General features: G+C 46.8%; 1 protein-coding gene across 1 annotated transcript; it reads right to left on the reverse strand.

The window, feature by feature from the left end:
• Positions 1–17,916: 17,916 nt before the first annotated feature.
• LOC101944630 (olfactory receptor 14A16-like) lies at positions 17,917–18,876 on the reverse strand. The gene has a single exon (XM_005312396.1). The coding sequence runs from the start codon at positions 18,874–18,876 to the stop codon at positions 17,917–17,919; it is 960 nt and encodes a 319-aa protein (XP_005312453.1).
• Positions 18,877–19,340: the final 464 nt, after the last annotated feature.

The raw sequence follows: 19,340 nt of genomic DNA on the forward strand, positions 1-19,340 counted from the left end.
GAAACAGTGCACTGTTGACTAATATTTAGCTTGTGATCACTATGACCCCCAGATCCCTTTCCGCAGTAAACTTTCCTAGGCTGTCATTTCCCATTTTATATGTGTGCAACTGATTGTTCCTTCCTAAGTGGAGTACTTTGCATTTGTCCTCATTGAATTTCATTCTATTTACATCTGACCATTTCTCCAGTTTGTCCAGATCATTTTGAATTATAATCCTATCCTCCAAAGCACTTGCAACCCCTCCCATCTTGGTATCATCTGCAAACTTGATAAGTGTACTCTCTATGCTAAATTATTGATGAAGATATTGAACAGAACCAGACCCAGAACAGATCCCCGTGGGACCCCACTCGTTACGCCCCTCCAGCATGACTGTGAACCACTGATAACTACTCTCTGGGAACAGTTTTCCAACTAGTTATGCACGCACCTTATAGTAGCTCCATCTAGGTTGTATTTCCCTAGTTTGTTTATGAGAAGGTCAAGCCAGACAGTATTAAAAGCCTTACTAAAGTCAAGATATACCATATCTATTGCTTCTTTCCTATTCACAAGGCGTTTTACCCTGTCAAAAAAGCAATCAGGTTGGTTTGACATGATTTGTTCTTGACAAATCCATGCTGACGGTTACTTATCACCTCATTATCTTCTAGATGTTTGCTAATTGATTGCTTAATTATTTGCTCCATTATCTTTCTGGGTACAGAAGTTAAACTGACTGTGTGTAATTCCCTGGGTTGACCTTATTTTCCTTTTTATAGATTGACACTATATTTGCTCTTTTCCAGTCTTCTGTAATCTCTCCCATCTTCCATGACTTTTCAAAGATAATTGCTAATGGCTTAGATATCTCCTCAGTCAACTCCTTGAGTATTCTAGGATGCATTTCATCAGGCTCTGGTCACTTGAAGACATCTAACATGTTTAAGTAATTTTTAACTTGTTCTTTCCCTATCTTAGCCTCTGATCCTACCTCATTTTCACTGGCATTCACTGTGTTAGACGTTCAATCGCCACCTACCTTCTTGGTGAAAACCGAAACAAAGAAGTCATTAAGCACCTCTTCCATTTCTACATTTTCTGTTATTGTTTTTCCCCCCTCATTGAGTAATAGGCCTACCCTGTCCTTAGTCTTCCTCTTGCTTCTAATGTATTTGTAGAATGTTTTCTTGTTACCCTTTATGTCCCCAGCTAGTATGATCTCATTTTGTACCTTGACCTTTCTAATTTTGTCCCTACACACTTGTGATATTTGTTCATATTCATCCTTTGTAATTTGATCTAGTTTCCACTTTTTGTAGGACTCTTTTTTGAGTTTTAGATCATTGAAGATCTCCTGGTTAAGCCAAGGTGGTCTCTTGCCATACTTCCTATCTTTCTTAGGCAGTGGGATAGTTTGCTTTTGTGCCCTTAGTAATGTCTCTTTGAAAAACTGCCAACTGTCTTCAATTGTTTTTCCCCTTAGACTTGCTTCCCATGGGATTTTGCCTACCAACTCCCTGAGTTTGCTAAAAAGTCTGCCTTACTGAAATCCATTGTCTTTATTGTGCTGTTTTCCCTCCTACCGTTGCTTAGAATCATGAACTCTATCATTTTGTGATCACTTTCACCCAAGCCACCTTCCACTTTCAAATTCTCAACCAGTTCCTCCCCATTTGTCAAAATCAAATCTAGAACAGTCTCTCCCCAGTAGCTTTCTCCACCTTCTGAAATGAAAAATTGTCTCCAATGTATTCCAAGGACTTGTTGGATAATCTGTGCTCTGCTGTGTTATTTTTCCCAACAGATGTCTGGGTAGTTGAAGTCCCCCATCACCACCAAGTCCTGTGCTTTGGATGATTTTGTTAGTTGTTTAAAAAAAACTCATCCACCTCTTCTTCTTCATGGTTAGGTGGTCTGTAGTAGACTCCTACCATGAAATCACTCTTGTATTTTGCACCTTTTATCCTTATCCAGAGACTTTCAACATGTCTGTCTCCTATTTCCATCTCAACCTCAGTCCAAGTGTATACATTTTTAATATATAAGGCAACACCTCCTCCATTTTCTCCCTGCCTGTCCTTCCTGACTAAACTGTACCCTTCTATACCAATATTCCAGTCATGCATATTATCCCACCAAGTCTCCATGATGCCAACTATGTCATAGTTATGTTTATTTACTAGTATTTCGAGTTCTTCCTGCTTATTCCCCATACTTCTCACATTGGTATACAGACATCTAAGATACTGATTTGATTCCCCTCCTGCCCCCGCAGTTCTGTCTTGTCTGTCCCTTATTTCTGCTATAGCAGCCCATGCTCCCCCCAGATTCCGACACTTCTCTCGGGTCTCCATGTTTTTGACTTACCTGTGGGCTTTGATCACCTGGCCCTGTTGAACCTAGTTTAAAGCCCTCCTCACTAGGTTAGCCAGTCTGTATCCAAATATGCTCTTGCCCTTCTTCTTTATCCCAGTTTGCAGTGCATTTGATCTTGCAGTGTTAGGAATCATTGGTCATCTATCTATCTATCTATCTATCTATGCATCTGCTGCCGATTGTTTGGTTCTCTCTTTCTCCCGTGCCCCCATCACTGTATTATCCAGCAGCTGTTGTCACGTCCCTTCACTGGATGTTCTGAGTTGCAGCGTCTCTCTGCAGTTCCTAGCACAGACGGGTGCTCCCTGCTTCCCTCCTAGGGCAGGCTTGGGTGAGAGGCGATGGACTAATTGGCATCAGGGACTGAAAGCCCCTACCAGCTCTAGAGTTGATGCCGGCTTGTGTATACTTCAGACACAGTCACAGCCCAGGATGTTCATGTTCTGGGGCTAAATAGCTGAATCCAGTCTCCAGGGATGTGAGCCCAGCTCTGATCTCACCTCTGGAGCAAACCACCCTGACAACCTGCACTAGCTGATCCTAACCCCCCAGAGGGGGAACAGCACCTGCCCTGGATCTCACACAATGGCAGCATCCCTGGAAGGGCCCTTGGCTAAAAACAAGGCAGGGCTGAGTCACCAAGGGGGTCCCCACAGGATGGCAAAATAAAATATAAATTTGTAGCACAGACATGTGACCTACAATAGCTAAGAGCCTAATGGCACCAGAGCCTCAGTTGGCCTGGAATAGCCTGTTCCTTCATTAACTCTACATAATTACCTCTGAGTGAGCAGAGATGTTTTTCTCCTGCATTGCACCAGCAGCTCTTGAGATGCAGCCACCAGAGGGACCAGCAGCTCAGGCTGCCCTGGCTGCTTGAAGTTGGTCACAAAGAGATACCTAGAGGCAAACACTAAAAGCTAAGGACCAGGTCCTGAGCTGGTGTAAATTGATGGTGTAAAATTCCATTGACTTCAGAGTAGCGAGGGCTGTTTACACCAGTGAGAATCTGGCTCATTGACTTCCATGTAGCTACATCCATTTACACCATCTGGGGATCTGGCCCATGACACAGTTTCCAATCCATGTTGTTTGCCTGTGAAACTGAACCAAAGAAGAGTCAAAAGTTTGTAAGCAGTTGCTCTTTCCTAGCACTTTGTCCATTGGGATTAGTTACATGTGTAACTTGTAAAGGTGACAGAGTGATTCATTCCCACTGGGGACAGAACTTCGGAGGAGTTCCGTGTTGTGGAGATTTTCTACATCTGATCTTCAACTTCTACTGGGATGAATGGCCCAGCTTTTCTTTCTTTCTTTCTTTCTTTCTTTCTTTCTTTCTTTCTTTCTTTCTTTCTTTCTTTCTTTCTCAGTAGTTACATTTTTTCCTTTCTGCAGACAACACTAAAATAAATGGCTCCTTTTGCTACAGATGCACTGTTTAAAAATGTGAAATTTACACTAGACATTCATGTCAGAGAATGAAAGATGAAGGGCCAGATCCCCAGCAGGTATAAATCAGCCCTAGATCTACTGGAATCAATGGTTCAGATCCTCAGCAAGTTCAAATCAGGGTAGTGCCACTGAAGTGAATGGGTCAGAGCCCCAGTTTTTGTAAATCACCTCTAGCTGCCTTGGAGTCAAAGGGTCCAGATCCCCAAACAGCTGTTGTGTAAATCAGTCACAGCCCCACTGAAGTCAATTAGACCAGTTCCTCAGTGGATGTAAATTGGCATAGTGCTATGGAACTAGGCCAGGTGACATGAGCTGAATATCTGTGCCGTGATGTCTAGCTTTTTGTTTATTCCTGTATCTGAGATTCTCATTGCTGGACATCACAATCCCATCTCAATTCTCATTGAATATTCCAATAACATGGTTAATAGAAATCTGCAAGATGGGTACCCTACCAGTAAATGAACTGATGAATATTATAACTACACAGGAACACCCTGATAGTGAAGTTTGCGCCATGACTTCTGTTTAAATTTCCACCTTCTTTAAAAAAATGACATGCTTAGTCAAATTTCTTTGACATTTAATGGGCCTTAGGAGGGTGCAGAGTAGAGTTCGTGACCTAAATTTGGGGTTATTTGAGCTAAGGGGTGTGTAGATATAAGCCCAATTAAAAGTTTTTAGGTTTGTTTATTTTGCTCAGAGCTAGAGATCAAACTATTGATGTGATGCGGGTCAAAATGGTCTCAAGCTGTAGAGTTTTACCCAGTGTAGTGCACGGCCTCAATAAATCTTTGGGGGACTCAAATTGACAATGAAATTGAAGAAAATGTGTGCATTTTACTGTGTGCTTGTGCCAATACAGAAGAAGGGGCTAGAGGGTTTCCTTTCCTGCCATTTTGTAGCTCATTAAAGCTCATTTTTGTAAGTGCACTAAAAGCTGAATGGTTACTCGGATTGCTTTGAATTTTCGTGTACCCCATGCCCACATGAGGCGTCATTAGAGTTCCAAATTTGTTGTCATTTGACTAAGGATTTCCAGAGTTATAAGCACCTCCATAACTCCCATTTTCCTTCTGCTGCCTTGGACTGTTAAACTGTGAGGTACTAATGACTGGATCAATCACAGACCTCATTGTGATTGATGGCTGTAAACTCACCCTTCAATTAGCATAACTAACAATGAGTTAACCAAAAGCCCTCACCTAAGACAATAGAAGTTTTGGGCTGAATGGCAGGAAGTTTTATAGTTTGAGTCCTGGGTGGCATTTTTTGTTTGCGGGGGAGAATATAATCAAAGCTTTTGGGTGACAAATTAGACATGTGAATGCTTCCTGAGAGGGGAGGGGTAGTTCGGGGGCAGAGGAGTTGGGGGAACAGGGGAAGAGGGGTTTGGGACTGCAGCAAGGGGAGGGTGTTATTGGTAGGGGGATAAATGGGAAAGGTTGGTAGCTGGGGGAAGGTGGGGGCTCAAATGAGGGAGGCACAGCACCCCTTTGCTCTGGCAGTGCACCCCAACCCCTGCACCTCCAACTCAGTCAGTGTACCCAACCCCTGCACCCCCAGCTCTGCCAATACACTGCCAACTCCCTGCACCCTACAGCTCTACCAATGTACCCCAGTCCCTTGCACCCCCCAGATCTGCCAGTGCCACCCAACCCTGCTACACCCCAGCATTGTCAGTGCACCCCATCCCCTTCCCATGCTACCAGCTCTGAGAATGCACCCCAACCTATGCACAACCCTTGCACACATCCACCAGTTCTCTTAAGCCAGGTCTACACTACAGACCTATATTGGTATAAGTACATCACTCAGGAGTGTGAAAAATCCACACTCCTGAGCGATGTAGTTATACCGACCTAACCCCCCGTGTAGACAGCACTAGGTTGGCGGGAGAGCTTCTCTTGTCTTCAAAGCTACTGCCTCTCACATAGGAGCATCTTCACTTAAGTGCTACAGCATCGCAGCTGTGCCGATGCAGCATTTTAAGTGTAGACCTGTCCTTTGACTGTGAGATCCCTGGGGCAGGGACTGTCTCTGTTATTATAGTGGTGCAGCCGCACTGTTACGGTTATAGTTCAGGTTAGAATCATAGAATATTAGGGTTGGAAGAGACCGCAGGAGGACATCTAGTCCATCCTCCTGCTCAAAGCAAGACCAACACCAACTAAATCATCCCAGCCAGGGCTTTGTCAAGCCAGGCCTTAAAAACCTCTAAGGATGGAGATCCCACCAAATCCCTAGGGAACCCGTTCCAGTGCTTCACCACCCTCCTAGTTAAATAGTGTTTCCTAATATCCTAACCTAGATCTCCCTCACTGCAACTTGAGACCATTGCTTCTTGTTCTGTCATCTGCCACCACTGAGAACAGCCATGCTCCACTCTCTTTGGGATCCTCCTTCAGGTAGTTGAAGTCTGCTATAAAATCCCCTCTCACTCTTCTCTTCTGCAGACTAAATAACCTCAGTTCCCTCAGCCTCTCCTCATAAGTCATGGGCCCCAACCCCCTAATCATTTTTGTTGCCCTCCGCTGGACTCTCTCCAATTTGTTCACATCCCTTCTGTAATGGGGGGACCAAAACTGGATGAAATAATCCAGATGTGGCCTCAACAGTGCCGAACGGAGGGGAATAATCACTTCCCTTGATCTGCTGGCAATGCTCCTACTAATACTGTGCAATATGCCTTTGGCCTTCTTGGCAACAAGGGCACACTACTGACTCATATCCAGCTTCTTGTCCACTGTAATCCCCAGGTCCTTTCCTGCAGAACTGCTGCTTAGTTAGTTGATCCCCAGCCTGTAGCAGTACATGGGATTCTTCCTTCCTAAGTGCAGAACTCTGTACTTTTCCTTGTTGAACCTCATCAGATTTCTTTTGGCCCTATCCTCCTTTTGTTGACAAAACTATGTAGTGTAGACAAGGCCAGAGTGTCACAGCTAGATATGAGGTAGATCAGATAGTTTACCATAACATAACAAACTTGCACAGATACAGACAGACATCATCTTCCTCTCCAAATGCAAACAGATGGACATCATACCAAAAGGACTGAAGGTAAAAAATCCATTGCAATCGACATACTACACTGACTATGGTGAGAGACTGTGCCACACACTCTCAAAGAAACTGATCAGCATCCTGTACATCCTGTACAGCGGACAGGAGAAGATCAAGAATGAGCTCTCAGAACTGGAGACCCTCATACTATACAATGACAGACTGGACCTCTACATAGAGTGTTTCCGCAGACGTGCACAGGCTGAAATAGTGGACAAACAACATCACTTGTCCCATAACCTCAGCCGTACAAAACGCAATGCCATCCACAGCCTCAGAAACAACTCTGACATTATCATCAAAGGGGCTGACAAAGGAGGTGCTGTAGTCATAATGAACAGGTCAGATTGTGAACAGGAGGCTGCCAGGCAACTCTCCAACACCACAGAGGCCACTATCCTCTGATCCCATTGAGGAATACCAAAAGAAACTACACCATCTGCTCAAGAAATTCCCAGCTACAGTACGGGAACAAATCTACATGGACACACCCCCAGAACCCCAACCAGGGGTATTCTATCTGCTACCCAAGATCCATAAACCCGGAAACGCTGGACGCCCCATCATCTCAGGCATTGGCACTCTGACAGCAGGATTATCTGGCTATTTGGACTCTCTCCTCAGACCCTACGCTACCAGCACTCCCAGCTATCTTCGAGACACCATCGACTTCCTGAGGAAACCACAATACATTGATGTTCTTCCTGAAAACACCATCCTGGTCACCATGGATGTAGAAGCACTTTATACCAATATTCCACATGAGGATGGACTACAAGCTGTCAGGAACAGTATCCCTGATGAGGCCACAGCAAGCCTGGTGGCTGAGCTTTGTGACTTTGTCCTCACCCACAACCACTTCAGATTTGGGGACAACTTATACCTTCAAGTCAGTGGCACTGCTATGGGTACCCGCATGGCCCCACAGTATGCCAACATTTTTATGGCTGACTTAGAACAACACTTCCTCGGCTCTCGTCCTCTAGTGCCCCTCCTCTACTTGCGCTACATTGATGACATCTTCATCATATGGACGCACGGAAAGGAGGCCCTTGAAGAATTCCACCTGGACTTCAACAATTTCCACCCCACCATCAACCTCAGCCTGGACCAGTCCACACAAGAGATCCACTTCCTGGACACTACAGTACAAATAAGTGATGGTCACATAAACACCACCCTATATCGGAAACCTACTGACCACTATACGTACCTACATGCCTCCAGCTTCCATCCAAGACACATCACACGATCCATTGTCTACAGCCAAGCCCTAAGATACAACCGAATTTGCTCCAACCCCTCAGACAGAGACAAACACCTACAAGATCTTTATCAAGCATTCGTAAAACTACAATACCCACCTGGGGAAGTGAGGAAACAGATTGACAGAGCAAGATGGGTACCCAGAAATCACCTACTACAGGACAGGCCCAACAAGGACAATAACTGAACACCACTGGCCATCACATACAGCCCCCAGCTAAAACCTCTCCAGCGCATTATCCTCGATCTACAACCTATCCTGGAAAATGATCCTTCACTCTCACAGAGCTTGGGAGGCAGGCCAGTCCTCGCTTACAGACAACCCCCCAACCTGAAGCAAATACTCACCAGCAACGACACACCACACCACAGAAACACCAGCCCAGGAACCTATCCCTGTAGCAAACCTTGTTGCCTACTCTGTCCCCATATCTACTTTGGCAACAGCATCAGAGGACCCAACCACATCAGCCACACCATCAAGGGCTCATTCACCTGAACATCCACTAATGTCATATATGCCATCATGTGCCAGCAATGCCCCTCTGCCATGTACATTGGCCAAACCGGACAGTCCCTCCGCAAAAGAATAAATGGACACAAATCGGACATCAGGAATGGTAACATACATAAGCCAGTAAGTGAACACTTCAATCTCCCTGGTCATTCTATTACAGATTTAAAAGTCACTATCATTGAACAAAAGAACTTCAGAAACAGACTTCAAAGAGAAACAGCAGAACTAAAATTCATTTGCAAATTCAACACCATTAATCTGGGCTTGAATAGGGACTGGGAGTGGCTGGCTCATTACAGAAGCAGCTTTTCCTCTCCTGGAATTGACACCTCCTCATCTATTATTGGGAGTGGACTACATCCACCCTGATTGAATTGACCCTGTCAGCACTGGTTCTCCACTTGTCAAGTAACTCCCTGCTCTCCATGTGTCAGTATATAATGCCTACATCTGTAACTTTCACTCTATGCATCCGAAGAAGTGAGGTTTTTACTCACGAAAGCTTATGCCCAAATAAATCTGTTAGTCTATAAGGTGCCACCAGACTCCTTGTTGTTTTTGTAGACTAACACGACTACCCCCTGATACTTTTTACCATAACTAGTTAGCGCATATTCCAAGGGACCATTCAACATGAAGGGCATGGCTACACTAGCAGATGTAGAGCACTGTGAGTTAAACCCGCCTTCGGAGAGTGCAGTAGGGAAAGCGCTGCAGTCTGTCCACACTGACAGTTGCAAGCGCACTGGCATGGGCACATTTGTAGCACTTGCAGTGGCATTGGGAGTGGTGCATTATGGGCAGCTATCCCACAGAGCACCTCTTCCCATTCTGGTGCTGTGGCTTGTGGGAAGGGTGTGCTGGGTGCGGGGCATTCTGGGTCCTGTCCCAATGCCCCGTGATGCATCATTTCGCATCCCAGCATTCCCTGTGCTTCTGTCGACATTTGGTGCCATCTTTCAACATTTTTTGTACTGCACACTCTGTCTTCCCTTTCGGTCTGCGGGAATGGAGCCCGAACTGCTGAGGAATATGCTGACGCGCCTCGCCAGGACATCACGTTTGGCGGTCAAGTTATTCCTTAGGATCCAAAGTGATAGTGAGGGCTCCTACGATGATATCGACTCGAGTAACGCATATGACACAAGTTTGCTTGTGGCATTCATGGACATGCTCACCACTGTGGAATGCCGCTTTTGGGCTTGGGAAACAAGCACTGAGTAGTGGGATCACATCGTCCTGCAAGTCTGGGATGACGAGCAGTGGCTGCAGAACTTTGGATGAGAAAAGTTACTTTCATGGGACTTTGTGAGGACCTTGCCCCCACCCTGTGGCGCAAGGACATGAGATTGAGAGCTGCCCTGATGGTGGAGAAGCATGTGGCTATTGCAATCTGGAAGCTGGCAACTTCAGAGAGCTACCGATTGGTCGCTAACCAGTTTGGAGTGGGAAAGTCGACCGTTGGAATTTTGTTGATGCAAGTTTACAGGGCCATTAATTGCATGCTGCTCAGAAGAAATGTGACTCTGGGTAACGTGCAGGACATTGTGGATGGTTTTGCACAAATGGGGTTCCCTAACTGCTGAGGGGCAATAGATGGCATACATATTCCAATTCTGGCACCAGCCCACCTAGCCTCCAAGTAGGTTAATCGGAAGTGGTATCTCTCTATGGTTCTTCAGGTGCTTGTGCATCAACATGGGCATTTCACAGATATTAACGCAGGCTGGCCCGGAAAGGTGCATGACGCACACATCTTTCAGAACACTGGCCTGTTCAGGAAGCTGCAAGCTGGGACTTTTTTCCCAGACCAGAAGATCACCATAGGGGAAGTCGAAATGCCCATTGTGATCCTTGGAGACCCTGCTTACCCTTTAATGCCATGGCTCATGAAACCCTATACAGGGAGCCTTGACAGCAGCAAGGAGTGGTTCAACAACAAGCTGAACCAGTGCAGAATGACTGTGGAGTGTGCATTAGGCTGTTTAAAAGACTGCTGGTGCTCTCTGTATGGGAAGCTGGACCTGGCCAATGACAACATCCCCGCAGTTATATCCGCGTGCTGTACCCTACATAACATTTGTGAAGGGAAGGGTGAACGATTCATTCAGGCATGGAACTCGGAGGTTCAACACCTGGAGGCTGAATTTGAACAGCCAGAGAGCAGGGCTATTAGAGGGGCACAGAGTGGGGCTGCAAGGATTAGGGATGCCTTGAGGGAGCAATTTGAGGCTGAAACCCACCGGTAATGTCTGCTGCCCTGCATGGGAGTGAAGTGCAGTGGTTCCAATGTTAGTAGAAATTTGTGTTTGCTATGCTGATTTGCACTGCCTGTTTCTTTCCTGGGCTAAGGTATCTTTTACATTATGCAATAATAAAGAATGTTTTCAAAGCCAAAACATCCATGTATTGAAAAGAAAATTCATTTATTGAAAAGAAACACAACTGCTTGGGAAACAGAAATGGCAAGGGGGTGGGGTGGGGAACGGTACAATCACAGATTTCCATATGCCCTGTCTGGAGTGCTGTGTAATGAGTGCTGCACTTCAGGATGGCTATACTGCATGGTGATGGGGGTTGAGTGCAGAGGGCAAGGATTGTAGTTTTCAGGGCTGGGTGGTGAAGCTACTGGTGTTGGAGGCAGCTGGGGTGGCAGTAAGAACCCGGATGTTGGGGAAAGTGGGTTGGTGGAGGTGACATGGGGGCACAAGGGAAAGAGTTTTGGGACAAGGGCTGTGGGGGGGGGGGCGCAGTAGTGCTCCTCCCTCATGGCTATGAACGTCTGGATAGAGTCCGCTTGGTGCTTCATTATGCTTATCAGCTGATCCGTGCTTTGCTGCTGGAGCGCCATGGTTTTGTGCTGGCGCTTCTCGTTCTGCTGGCAGATCTTCCTTTCACTCTCCCGCCACTCCTGCACTTTTTGATTTTCATTACTTGAATGCTGCATTACTTCATGCAACATGCTTTCCTTGCTTTCTGATTCTTTGGAGTCTTTTGGCCGGTGATAACAGGAACGGATGAGATCTCAAGGTTGCATCTGTAAAGGCAAAATGCAAAACTTAACAGAGACAGCATTGTTCACACCAGACTGAGCAATGATTCCCCCATACTTAAGGGCAAGCACAGTCTACACAATAGCATAATTTGCCCATCCTAAAGCGAGTGCACATAACCCACGGGAGCCCCAAAATGGTGAGTAAGCACAGGGTCAAGTGTTACTGATTGTTTCACGGTTGTACTGTCCTCTGGGTTTCTATGCCTTGGGGAGAGCCAATAGCAGCAGAGGGCCCCTATACTGATCACTGTGCCCACATTTTCCACGGGAGTTCATCTTGGAAGATATCTCGCTGCTGAGGGTGACCTGGAAAGCAAGGGAGGGTCTTCTACTGCAATGCAGCTTCTGCCCCGGCCCATATGCAGCTTGTCTGTGTGCAGCAATGGTCCCCCCGCCCCACACGGCACAGTGGGCGGACAAGTTTAATAGAACCATAGATTATTAGGGTTGGAAGGGACCTCAGGAGATCATCTAGTCCAACCCCCTGCTCAAAGCAGGACCAATCCCCAACTAAATCCGCAAATGGCCCCCTCAAGGATTGAGCTCACAACCCTGGGTTTAGCAGGCCAATGCTCAAACAACCGAGCTATCCCAGTGTATCCTTACTGAGACAAGGACCACAGTGACTCTCCCGAGAAACCTGTGCCAGCGCATTGCCCAAGTTCTGGATGAGACCTTTAAAGAGGTTACTGAGGCTGATTACCGTGATGTGAGAGAGCACATCAATGCCCTATTCTGCATCTAGGCATGCATGCAGCCCTAACCCTCCTCGCCCCAAGACCCCATACCGAATAACTTCCTTCCCCCCCAAAAAAGCCGCTTAACGGGAACCTCTTCTGGTGTTTGTCCTTTCCCAAGCACAGGCTGCTGTGACTGGCTACCTTCCTCCTGGCTTGAGAACAGCTCCTCGCTGCATGCATCTAGGGATTCTGGGGTGTCTTCCTCTGCCTCAGCACCTTGCTCCCACTTTGCTTCTCCCCCCTCCTCCTGCCTTGTTGCACTAGGCTCAGAAGTGTCCATGCTGGTCCTCAGAGTGAAGGTGAGGTCTCCCCCAAGTATCGTGTCCAGCTCTTTGTAGAAAGGGCAGGTCGCGGGGGCAGCACTGGGGCAGTTGTTTGCCTCACAGGCTTTGCGGTAGGCATTCTCCAGTTCCTTCACTTTAATCCTGCACTGCAGTGCATCCCGGTCATGGCCCCTTTCCATCATGTCCCTTGATATCTGCCAGAAGGTACCATAATTCCTATGGTTGGAGCGCAGCTGGGACTGGACAGCTTCCTCCCCCGCAAACACTGATGAGGTCCAGCACCTTGCCATTGCTCCATACTGGGGATTGCCTGGCATGTGGAGGCATGGTCACCTGGAAAGATTCGCTGAGAGCACTCCATGCCCAGCTGAGCAAACAGGAAGGTGATTTTCAAAATTCCCAGAGAATTTAAAGGGCGGGTCTGACAGTTGGTCACCTGAGAGCAGGGCAGTAAAGTTCAAAGTGATGACCAGAGTGGCTAGAACAGGCATTGTGGGTCACTTCTGGAGGCCGATCAGAGCGCATTAACAGGCCAGGTCATCCACACTGGTGCCGCGGCGCTTCAGCGGGGGCACAGCAAACATTATTCCACTCGCCGAGGTGGAGTACCAGGAGTGCTCCAGCCACGGAGTCAGAGCGCTCTACGTGCCTTGCCAATGTGGACGGGTAGTGAGTTAGTGTGCACGGGGCTCCTTTATTGCGCACTAACTCGCAAGTGTAGCCAAGGCCAAAGTGTTCCGTTAGCACTCCTCCAGTTATAGAACAAAACAGAGCACACAGAAGCCCAAATGGCAGCTGTGCAATCTTCCCCCACTCAACAGTCTCTGGAAATATGCCTCTACTCTGCCCTGGAAGGACCCTTTCTGTACATGAAAGGAGATTCCCTTCTCCATATCCCTGCATGCTTCCATATAAATGGACCACAAGGGTGTAAATTATTACCAGTAATGTTGATATTAGTGTGATAGGGAGATGTCCTGTGGGAACTGGACAAAGATCCCCAGTGCATTTTGTACAGGCCACCATAAAGAAATTGGGAAGAACTAACAATTATTTATCCAGAGTGGAACAGCTTCAAATGGAGTGATTGTGGGAGCCTCACATCAGAATACCCCTAACACTGACAACATGGACCCACTAACATAGCTAGCGGGGTGCAGGGGAAGCAGCCGCTTCCCCCGCCTTTCCAAAAGCAGCTAGAGGAGCGAGGGGGGGGCGCAGGCTGGTGGCCCAGCAGCTGCGGCCGGGCTGGAGAGGAGGGAGGGGGGCCCCAGGCTGACGGCCTGCAGCGCAGCCCTGCAGCCGTGGCCAGGCCGGAGGAGCGAGGGGGGACACAGGCTGGCGGCCTGGCAGCCGCGGCGGGCCGGAGGAGCAAGGCAGGGCCCAGGCTTGTGGACCGGCAGCCGTGGCTGGGCCGGAGGAGCGAGGGGGGGACCATGGGGGTGGCATGGCAGGGCCGGAGGAGCCATGGAAAGGGAAGGTCGGTGTGGCCGGAGGAGGAGCCAAGGGGGCGTGGCCAGGAGGAGCCAAGGGGGGGCGCCTTTTTTATCTTTGCTCCCTGTCCTCTTAAAAGCTGGCTATGCCACTGCATGGACCGGGGCACTGGATCCTTTCTCTATGCAAGTCCTTGTCAATGATGATCTCTCTCTCTCCTCCATTCATCAGTGTGGTGTCTAAAGTCACTGACAGCCCAGGTCCCAGAATCCTGATTATTGAAAGAATCCAACAAGAGTGGCAGAATAACTCCCACCCTCTATTGAAATGGGGTACTACCAGTGCTGTAACACTCAATGAGCCAAATCTAGGCCTGGTGTCTGAGGGCACAACCTTAATGTAAAGTATCAGAGGGTAGCCGTGTTAGTCTGAATCTGTAAAAAGCAACAGAGGGTCCTGTGGCACCTTTAAGACTAACAGAAGTATTGGGAGCATAAGCTTTCGTGGGTAAGAACCTCACTTCTTCAGATGCAAGTAATGGAAATCTCCAGAGGCAGGTATAAATCAGTGTGGAGATAACGAGGTTAGTTCAATCAGGGAAGGTGAAGTGCTCTGCTAGCAGTTGAGGTGTGAACACCAAGGGAGGAGAAACTGCTTCTGTAGTTGGATAGCCATTCACAGTCTTTGCTTAATCCTGATCTGATGGTGTCAAATTTGCAAATGAACTGGAGCTCAGCAGTTTCTCTTTGGAGTCTGGTCCTGAAATTTTTTTGCTGTAAGATGGCTACCTTTACATCTGCTATTGTGTGGCCAGGGAGGTTGAAGTGTTCTCCTACAGGTTTTTGTATATTGCCATTCCTGATATCTGATGTCACCTTGCTATGGTCACCTAGGCCAGGGGCTAGGGTATCCCCACTCCGGGGTACTCTCTCTGCACTGGACACTTCCCTGACCCACTGATTATTTCATACCATTTAAAGCAGATACAATTTATTTAACCAGCAATTAGTTTAAAAAGAAACAAGGAAAAATGAGAAAGGCTAAAGGAAAACACATCACCCTGCTCTGTGGCAGGGAACATCACAAACAGTGTCTCTGGAACATCAGGGCAGTTCACAGTCTGTTCCTTGTAGGTTCCAGGCTCCTTCTCAGGCCCTGGCTGTGCTGCAGGGATGCTGCGGGTTGGACACTTGCTCTGGCGGTGGCCACACGCTCTCAGGCTGTAGATGGCAGGACCCTTCTTCAGGATTACGATCCCCCTCCAAGTCTGGCTTGCAAAGGCTCTTGGCTGAGGCGCCTCCCTGTGCTGGGCCCACTGCCCAGGGTCCCCCTCGCTCTCCCTAGGTGCTCACCACACCTGGCTCCGGACTGCTCCAGCCCAAGCTCCACCTCCACTCTGTCTCAGCTCCAGCTCCACTCTGCCTCAGCACTGCTGCTGCTCTGCCTCCAGCCCCTGGGCTGCTTCTCTGGCCCCTCTGGCTCTGGCTGCTGCAGCTCTCCTCCCAGGGCAGGTCTGCTCTCTCTGGGCTGCTTTTCTGGCCCCTCTGGATCTGGCCCAGCTCTGCTCCCCAGCTCCGCTTGGGCCCCTGCTCTCTCCTTAGCTCGGCCCCACTCTGTCTGACCCTGGCAATTCCAGCTCACACGGAGGATTGGACCCACACTGGTCTCCTGACTCCTTGATTAGCCTGCCCGCCCTGTCAATCAGGCTGACCTGGTCTCAGGGTCCTGATTTCTCATTGACCCTTCCCCTTTCTTTTAGTGCTGGGAGCTAGCCAACCAAAACACCCCCACTGAATGTTAGTAAGGGGACAACAGTCCCCTTACACATATCCCTAACCCATATCGAACAGGGACTTAAGCATGAGTTTACCTTTAAACCTTCAATGGGGCCACTCATACGATAAAAGTTAAGACTGTGCTGAAGTGGCTGTGGAATCAGGGCCTTTGTACAGAACATTCCAAGGGTGTGAGTTTTAATTTCATCATCATGAGTGTTTGGAGCAGATCCTCAGCTGGTGAAAATTCTCAGAGATCTATTGACCTCAATGGAGCTATGACAATTTAAACCAGCTGAGGATTGCCTCCTTGATTTTTAAGGATCCCGAGTGTGATACTTCCATTTGTTCAGAGAAGCAAACGAGAGCATTTTAAAAATGTATCCTGTCAAAACAGCTCAAAGTTCAAATACCAGTATTTTAGGATGAACTGTTTGTAAATAACAGATAGAGTAAGATATAGCCATATAATAATGTTTAATAAGGAGTATTTATAAGAAAATCATGATCTGGACATAGACAATCATTAACAGGAAAAGAAGCACAATAAATTGCACAATAATTTCCATAGATTATTCATCATCAAGCTAGGTAACATAATTCACAATCAAATAGAAATCTATCATTATGACTAAATGAGGTTGTGTGTTAGGACAAGGAATGGTCCTGTCTGTCTGTCTCTCTATCTAATCACATACTCAGCTTTTGTCTGTCATATATGTAGTGTACACAACCATGCACAAAGATGATATTCTAATACTAATAACAGGCCGACTTCTGAGATCCTTTCTCATTTTGGATGTGAGTAGATCTACACGGGATGGCGTATGGAACATCAGATCAGTGCAAGTGATGGCATTTTTCTGCTTACACCAGGAGTAGAACAAAATGACCCCAGACAAGAAACTTACACCAGTGTTCATGTCACTACTGAGTGCTGCCCAGTGACTTTGGGCCAGAACCTCATCAGTAGTAAACTTGTGATGTCATTGAGTCTACTCTGCATTGGTGCTGGTCTAGCTGAGTTGGGAAATCTGACCCGTACCTCTCTGTCATACTCACTTTCTCCAGGGTGCTGTCAGTCAAATCTGAATCCTTGTGTATATATACTATTGGCCAAATCCTGATCTCCTTGAAGTGATGGGCTAAACCCTAATGGTTTCCATGGAATACAAATTTGACCTCATTATCCTGAGAGAGGTTTTCTTTAGGAAACTCTGGAAAAAGTTTCTCTTCAAAACACCCTTTCTATCATAGCAAGAATGACACAGTTTTTACATATTCATTTAGGTAAAAATAACAGAAAAGATGCCTACCTGAGATTGTTATTTCTCTAACATATCATTAATAATACAATAATACCCCAACAGTATACACATAATCATTTCAGCAGGAACTCAGCCATGCAGAAACTTCCTTTGCACCCTTTTATCATTGTTGGAAGCAAACCTTCAGCGCCCCCATCAAAGAGATGACATATTGGCATTACCAAGAGAGAACAGACATTCAAAATCCTGTCTAACCAAACACTCACCATCTCCCAAGGCTTTCCCACCTCTACAATCTCCAGGAACAAAGAAACAGACTAACCAGTTAAGAAAAAAAAAAGTAAAAATCTGACAAACAAACAAACAAAAAGCACAAAGAACAAATGCATTGATACCTCAATCAGAGATTTTATCCCCCAAAATAAGAAGAGCCAGAGATCTCACTACGGACTTTGCTATGGCCACTGATTTATGGGCAAGGTGCTCAGATAGTATGGTGATGGGTAGCAGTATATGATAGACACATTCTTATTTACATTGGTGTAAACCTAAAGTAACTCCTTTTTTCTTGAGTCATGTTTGTCTGGAGTTTTCCTAGTGTAAAAAACCAATTCTGCATAAAAAGATTGAACAGTATTTTCTCATGCAGGCAATAATGTCATGAGCTGATTATACTCATAAAGAAACACAGAATGAAATTGTTACTGAAGGAGAAATATGGACATTTTATTCTTAGAGAATAACCTCCAACCTATCAGTTTACTCAGTGCATCTTTGAGCTCCTTGTTTCTCATGCTGTAGATGATCGGATTCATCATTGGTGGCAACACAGAATAGAGAACAGTCACCAGGAGATTCAGAACTGATGGAGAGATGGAGGTGGGTTTCAAGTAGGCAAAGATCCCAGTGCAAATAAACAAGGAGACCACAATGAGGTGAGGGAGGCAGGTGGAGAAGGCTTTATGGCGTCCCTGCTCAGAGGGGATTCTCAGCACTGTGGTGAAGATCTGAACATATGACACAGTTATGAAAATAAAGCAGCTTGAGACTAAGCACACACTAAAGATGAGAAACCCGACTTCACTGAGGTCTGAGTCAGAGCAGGCGAGCTTGAGTAGCTCAGGGACTTCACAGAAGAACTGATCCACCACATTGCCTCCACAGAAGGATATTGCAAATGTGTTTCCAGTGTGTACTGCAGAGTAGAGAATAACACTGATCCAGGCACTGGCTGCCATTTGGACACAAGCTCTTCTGTTCATCACTCTCTCATAGTGCAGTGGTTGGCAGATGGCAACATATCGATCATACGCCATGACGGTCAATATGGCAAAATCTGCTGAAGCGAAGAAGACGAGGAGAAAGACTTGGGCAACACATCCAGAATAAGAAATTGATCTGGTGTTCATGAGGGAATTGGCCATGGATTTGGGGATGGTCACAGAGATGGCGCCGAGGTCTAGGATGGATAGATTCATCAGGAAGAAGTACATGGGGGTGTGAAGGTGGTGGTCAAGGGCTATGGCTGTGATAATGAGAAGGTTTCCCAGCAGGGATATCAGGTAAAGCACTAGAAACACCACAAAGTGTAAAATCTGCAGTTCCGCAACATCAGAGAATCCCAGGAGAAGGAATTCAGTCACCATGGTTCGGTTGGACATTTTCTTCCTCAGCACACGGTGTGCTGGCTGTAGGGGGAATGAAAAGGACAATGGTCAGGATTAGAGCAACAGAGGGAATGGCCCTGATTCCCCTTTCCCTAATATCTCATTATATGAATGTCAAAGGTGCGCAGAACTCATCACTTACAATGACTGGGTGTTGTTAGTGCTCCTCGCCTCTGACAATCATTCAGTCAGGTTATCACACTAGTATAAATTGTGTCAGCTCCTTTTAAGTCAATGCAGTTTTGTTACTTTACCCCCTTCTGAGGATTTGGCCCAAGGTGTGGCTTGTTAAAATGCAGTGTGAAGGATGGAACAAAGTACAAGCCAAACCCAAAAATTCTTCCAAAGGACGTTCCTCTGTTGCGACCATCAGCAAACTCACAGCTTGCCCATGAAATGGATAGACTAAAATGCCAGCACAGCCTGATTCCCACGTAGACTCACCCAGTATTGAAAGT

The sequence above is a fragment of the Chrysemys picta genome, chromosome 12 (genome assembly GCF_011386835.1).
Source record: "Chrysemys picta bellii isolate R12L10 chromosome 12, ASM1138683v2, whole genome shotgun sequence".
NCBI lineage: Eukaryota > Metazoa > Chordata > Testudines > Emydidae > Chrysemys > Chrysemys picta.